This window comes from Netta rufina (assembly GCF_964035555.1).
Source record: "Netta rufina genome assembly, chromosome: 5".
Classification (NCBI taxonomy): domain Eukaryota; kingdom Metazoa; phylum Chordata; class Aves; order Anseriformes; family Anatidae; genus Netta; species Netta rufina.
This window is the reverse complement of record NC_140128.1, coordinates 10,904,501-10,910,500: the sequence shown is the minus strand read 5'-3', so window position 1 is coordinate 10,910,500 and position 6,000 is coordinate 10,904,501. Positions and strand designations below refer to the sequence as shown.

Below are 6,000 nucleotides of genomic sequence, written 5' to 3'. Positions count from 1 at the left end.
AAAAAAAAAAAAAAAAAGGTAGGGGGGAGAAAAGCCGATGTGCATTGTTGAATGACAGAAAGGAAATGGGGCGTAAAATTAAAGAATCTTTCTACACTGGTGATAGGGAAGGGAGCATCCTACGCTCGTGATGTGCAATCTAACGAGGTCTGGCGGCGCAGTGCTGTAGGAACATTTATCTAAAACTCCAGTTGCGGGTTTGCAGCCGCTGTTTGTTTGTTTGCTTGTTTTTTTCGTTCCTCGCTGCTTTCTCCGCCAGAATATTAACGCTGAACGAGAGGGCAAGCAGCGCAACCGGGCCCCTCGAAATTCACCCAGGTTTTAATCCCGATTTTCTAGCAGACGCGTTTTGCGCACGAGGGAAGCAATCGGTAAAAAAAAAAAAAAAAATCCCTGCCGTCCAAACGTTTTTTTTTTTTTTAATCCGTTCGGTAAAATATGTGATATTGTTTTAGGATTACGCCAGTCCAAGGGAGATGAACAAGCAGCTCGCGAACAGCCCCGACGCGGTTGCTCCTGGACCAAACGAAGGTGCGGGAGCTGGAAGAGGCAGCCCCGAGAAGGAGCCGCAAAATGCCCCGCCGCAAGCCCCCGCCGCGATGGCCAGGCTGCCCCGCTCGCTCTCCAACGACCCCAAAACGCTTCCCTCCGAAGAAGCCAAGCCAAACGATTTCGACAGGACCAAGGTCGGCATCTGCAAACTCAGCAGCACCCCGGTGCAAGCCAACTCCACGGTGCGGAGGGAATCCGGGGAGACCTTCCCCTGCAAGCACGCCGCTGGGGCCGGGGCCGCCGGGCAGGCTGCGATTCCCCCCTGCAAAATTCCCGCATTGCAAAGCACGGACGGGGACGCTACCCTGAACCTTGGGAAGGGCTCTCTGGAGCAAAACAACGCCAAAGGCGCCTGGGTGACCTTGAGCCAGAGCACCGTGGTACTGGGCACGGATGGCAACACTTCTGTCCTTCCCGGCAGAGTGGAGGGGGTAAGAGCCTCCTCCCCGGGGTTCTCGGACCCCGGTGATAAGGGATTAAGGGATGCTCGGCCCTCAGCGCCAGCTAGGGGAGCAGTGGGAGCAGGTCGGGGATGGGGCAGGAGCCGGGAAGAGAGGGAACCCTCCCGGTGCTGAGCTACCGCGCCGAGAGCCAGCCGAGGCTCCGGTCCTGCGGAGAGGAGTGGGCGTACGGTCCTGGCTGTGTTTGTCCCGACAGAAATCGGGGGCAGAAAGCCCTCTGCTGCAGGAGCAGAGCCTGTCCCCAGGGCATCGCCCCCGGCCGGGCGCGGCGCATTGCAGGGGCTGCCCCCCGGGAAGGCAGCAGCGAGCCGAGCCCTGCGCCCTTCGCCCCCGGAGGAGCCAGCTGGGGGGCGGGCAGCGGGGCTGTCACAGCCCCCCCATCCCAGGGCTGCAGCAGACACTTTCCTTCCCTCGGGAGCAGCCGGAGGAGGGGGGCACGACAGAAAAGCCTAATTTCTCCTAATTTTTCGGGCAGATGCGGCTGCAGGGGAGGGTGCCCCCGGTGCAGCTCCGCGATGCTCGTTTGCAAGCGTAGCTCTTGTCCGATCTTTTTCTTTTTTCCTTTTTTCCTCCTTTTCCCCCCTTTAGGAAGACGATGTAGGGGATGAAAATAAAGCCCGAGGGAACTGGTCTAGCAAGCTGGATTTCATCCTCTCCATGGTGGGTTATGCAGTGGGGCTGGGCAATGTCTGGAGGTTCCCGTACCTGGCCTTTAAGAATGGGGGAGGTATGATGGCTTTTTCCTGTCTCTCTACCTGCAGTTCCGTACGTGGCTGAGCTGCCCCCCCTCTTTGCGGTGGGGACAAGCACGAGGGGAGCGGAGGTCGGGGACGCCGAGCCGGGCACCCCCGGGACCCTCACTGCACCGTCACACCTGGCGAAAATCCTCGCTGGGGGCTTTTTGTTGCTTTGCTTGGCTTTGGTTTGGGGGAAAGGTGGTGTTCAGCAGTCAAAGTAGACGAGTTCTGACAAGATTTCGTTATAAGGTGGTGCTTGCCCTAAAAAAACACCTGCAATGAATGCTAGCTGGGGAGGCCACCGCAGGGGGCTCCAGACCTTAGAGAGGTCGTGCGGGCTCTTCCCGAGCTGTTGGAGGCGAGAACTTGCCATTTGGAACACCTCAATATTGGAAAAAAATATATATATATAAAAATAAAAATAAAAGGTAAGCTTGCCTTTAAACATACAAAATAAAAGCATGTGTGGGGGCTCCTCTAATAAAACACTACTGCCTCAAGCGGATGCTGGAAATGCAAAACCCTGCTCCCCCATTCCTGCCGGGGCTGGGGATGGCAGGGATGGCTGCCTGGGCTGGGGCTGAGCAGGCTGTCATTTCTCCTCCCAAAAGGTGCGTTCCTCATCCCCTATTTGATGATGCTGGCGCTCGCTGGGATCCCCATTTTCTTCCTGGAGGTCTCCCTTGGGCAGTTCGCCAGTCAGGGCCCTGTGTCAGTGTGGAAAGCCATCCCTGCCTTGCAAGGTGAGCCCCCCCTGCCACCCGCACCCCTTGTGGCTTCCTGTGCGGGCGGTGGTGATGGTGGCCCCCTCTGGGCTCCCTCTGCTCTTTCCTAGGCTGCGGCATCGCGATGCTCATCATCTCCGTCCTGATAGCCATCTACTACAACATCATCCTGTGCTACACACTCTTCTACCTGTTCGCCTCCTTTGTGCCCGTGCTGCCTTGGGCTTCTTGTAATAACCCCTGGAACACACCAGATTGTAAAGATAAGAACAAACTTTTACTAGGTGAGTTGGGATGCGCTTTTGGGTCTTCCCAGCTCTTTCCCTGCTGCCGATGGGGGATGCGGTGCCCAGCCCAGGGCAGGGAGTGCTACCCAGGTGGCTTGGAGCAATTCGTTTGCTACCTTTTTTTTTTTTTTTTTTTTTTTAGTGTTTTCACCATCAAGGGTAGATGTAAATTCTGAACTGTAATGTCAAAAAAACAAACAAACAAACAAAAAAAAACCACAAAGAAATCTTTACAGCTGAAAGGTGCCTGTGCTGCGCAGGGTGTTTGGTGTGGGGTAAAATCCTGTCCAGTCTCATCTCCTGTTTCCAGTGACACACATCCCTGGTTCGGAGCTGAGCTTATGCACATCCCTGTAGTTGTATTGACGTGGTGTAGAAAGGAAGACTAGATAGTGACCCCTATTGCAAGCCCTCACCTGTAACTGCTTTTGGTCCAGACCCTTTAATACCTTGAGCATTTGGGTGTAAAGGGAAAAACTGTGAGACATTTTAAGACCTAGTACTCTGAGCCTTACAGCATTGCTACAGAAACCTAATGCAAAACTGAAACTCAAGTGATGTGTACAATAGAATGCTTTTTATTGTTGTTTTGCACCCAATCTGTAAATCCAGGCAAGTTATTTTCCTTTTTTTTTTTTTTTTTTTTTTTTTCTCTCCCAGATTCATGCATTATTGGTGACCAACCAAAAATCCAAATCAAGAACTCTACTTTCTGTATGAGTGCCTATCCAAACTTGACTATGGTTAACTTCACCAGTGAAGGAAACAAAACATTTGTCAGCGGAAGTGAAGAATACTTTAAGTAAGATCTTTCCTTTGAAATATTACGTTACTTTTTCTAAAATCTCTAGTAATACAGATAATCAACCAGTAATACAAGAAGTAACTATTTAGAAGACTAGAAATAAAATATTTAAGAATGATAAATGATACACACTTTATGCATATTAATAACGAAAGCTAATTTTTAAACACTGCATTATTTTTGTTCTTTTCCTCTGGTGCTTAGCACAGCTGGGGTGTTGGCCCGTGCATGGCATTTTTATCTCCTACTGCAATGCAGATAAATAAAATAATACATGGTGACATTCACTCGAACCTTCTGGAGAAGCCACTGAGAACGCTAAAGCAGAACTATGTACCGTAGGAATTAGCACTGATTTACAGCCTGCAGTTGCTGTCGTTATTTTTTTTTTCCTTTTTAATTTTAATTTAATTTCTTTTTATTTTAATTTTTAGGTACTTTGTATTGAAGATTTCAGCTGGGATAGAATATCCTGGTGAGATTAGATGGCCCTTGGCACTGTCTCTTTTCCTAGCCTGGGTGATTGTATATGCCTCCCTTGCTAAAGGAATCAAGTCATCAGGAAAAGTAAGAAAAATATTTGCAATCATACGCTTAGAGGAAAGCAGTATCCTGCTTTGAGGAAATCACACTCTTGTTTAAGGCACTGAACTACTGAAATTTGTTTTCAACAAATGGCTACATATTAATGAAATGCCTTTTTTTTCCCCGTTCATGTTTTCCTATCTAGCTAAAACATTAAAAAGATAATTTTGGAAATCAGGTTTAGCATTTGATCCCTAATACTCGGAAACTTGAAAATGAGCCCTTGAGCTGTGCTTAGCAGTTGGATGGCAGAAACAGTGCCCTAGTGTGTGTGGCATTCATCAGAAATCCCGCAGTCACCTCAGGTGTCACTGTAATCTGGGAAATTACGATGTACACTAAGATGTTAAGCAACGTGTTTTAAAATCAGAACTGAACTTAAAGCATTCTGTGGTGTTTGAGCTGTGACAGTATGTATCTTGTTTTCCCAACTACTTCGTGCCTCTTCCTAAAACTTCTTGCAGTAACCCAGCTCCCTTTTTCTGTTTCTGACATCTTCCATCTCCCTCCTATACTTCCGTGTCATGTTCTCCTCTGCCTCTCTGATGTTCAGCTTTCTGCCCTGTGTCCTAACCAGCAGCCATACAAAGAGGGAACATGTGCTCTCATGGACACGCAAGTGCAGGCATCCTAATTGTCTAGGCAGCTGTCTGCGCAGGGAAACGCAGCCCTTCTTTTTCAGCAGCAGCACTGCTTTGGGTGTTTTTCATGGCACTTGCAGCAATGCACTATCTGAGACTTCAATGCCATCGTAATTAGCTTGTAGGTCAAAAAGTTAGATGATACTATAGGATAAATGCAGTTTATTTAATAATTGCAGGCTGAAAAAATGCCTCCCCCCAAAAACAAACAAACAAAACCCAACAACACACAAAAAAACAACACACACATTCAAAAAACAAAACAAACAAAAAAAAACAGCCCACAAAGGAAACAAAGCAAAATGCCAAGACTGGGATGGAATAACTATATATTTTCTGTGTTAAAGGTAATGCATGTGCAGAGGCAGCTATGAATTTTCTACAGTTTGTTACCGGGTAGCTGATTTCAAGCCACCCTTTTGCATCTAGAAGCTGACAACATCTGTTGTGAGCTAGCTTGGAAATGAGCAGAAAATCCAGAGACTTGAGTACAAGGGGAAAGTTGAGTGTTTTTTGTTTTTTCTTACATGTAGTGTGACAGGAAAAACTGTTTCATTAAAGGCCAGAGCCAGGAAACAGAAGATGTAGAGGAGAATAACTTGGGTTTGGATGTGGCAGGAGATATTAGGTAAGACAGGCGTAGCGGCCAAAAGAAATACTGGCTCCTTGGTGCCAGGGATAAGAAACTGCTATTGATGGTTAGATGATTGTAGTGAGGGGGCAAGTGGAAATCTTGGTAACTGTCCAAGGTAAGAAATCAAGGTAACTGTCAATATGTGGCCCTGTGGTCCTTGCTGCCTCTAACAAACATAAGCGAGATCTGTCAGTCTGCAAACAGTTGTCTCTGGCTCCTCAGGCAGCTCTCAGGAAGGTGCCCGCAGTGGTCAATTGCAGCCATGTGGGTCTGTCTATTTAATATGCTGGGGATCAGATGAAGAAAGTCAACTGGTCTTGGAGGACTCAATATTCTTGTTAGCACAGTACCATGTAGGGACAACTAACCTGCTGAAGAAGTTGTGTAGGTCCTATCTAAATGACAAAATGGCACCTAGGTTCACCATAAAAACTAGTTGAGCAGGCACAAATCCCTGAACGATGTGTATCAGGATAGCTCAATTATGTTCCAGTTAATTTAAGAATCCTAAAGTACACTTGTTTTAAAATGAAGAGTGGAAATGATGCTCTGCTGGACTAGCTAGATAAGTCT

General features: G+C 47.9%; 1 protein-coding gene across 1 annotated transcript in view; it reads left to right on the top strand.

The window, feature by feature from the left end:
• Nucleotides 1-476: 476 nt before the first annotated feature.
• The window catches only part of SLC6A5 (solute carrier family 6 member 5), a gene marked incomplete at both ends in the record, with an annotated part of 29,526 nt that continues 24,002 nt past the window's right edge, over nucleotides 477-6,000 (top strand). Inside the window, 6 exons of the mRNA XM_084287645.1 lie at nucleotides 477-983; nucleotides 1,602-1,740; nucleotides 2,362-2,493; nucleotides 2,586-2,759; nucleotides 3,423-3,564; nucleotides 4,002-4,134. Coding sequence (XP_084143771.1) covers nucleotides 477-983; nucleotides 1,602-1,740; nucleotides 2,362-2,493; nucleotides 2,586-2,759; nucleotides 3,423-3,564; nucleotides 4,002-4,134 — 1,227 coding nt within the window. The remainder of the gene's footprint in view (nucleotides 984-1,601; nucleotides 1,741-2,361; nucleotides 2,494-2,585; nucleotides 2,760-3,422; nucleotides 3,565-4,001; nucleotides 4,135-6,000) is intronic.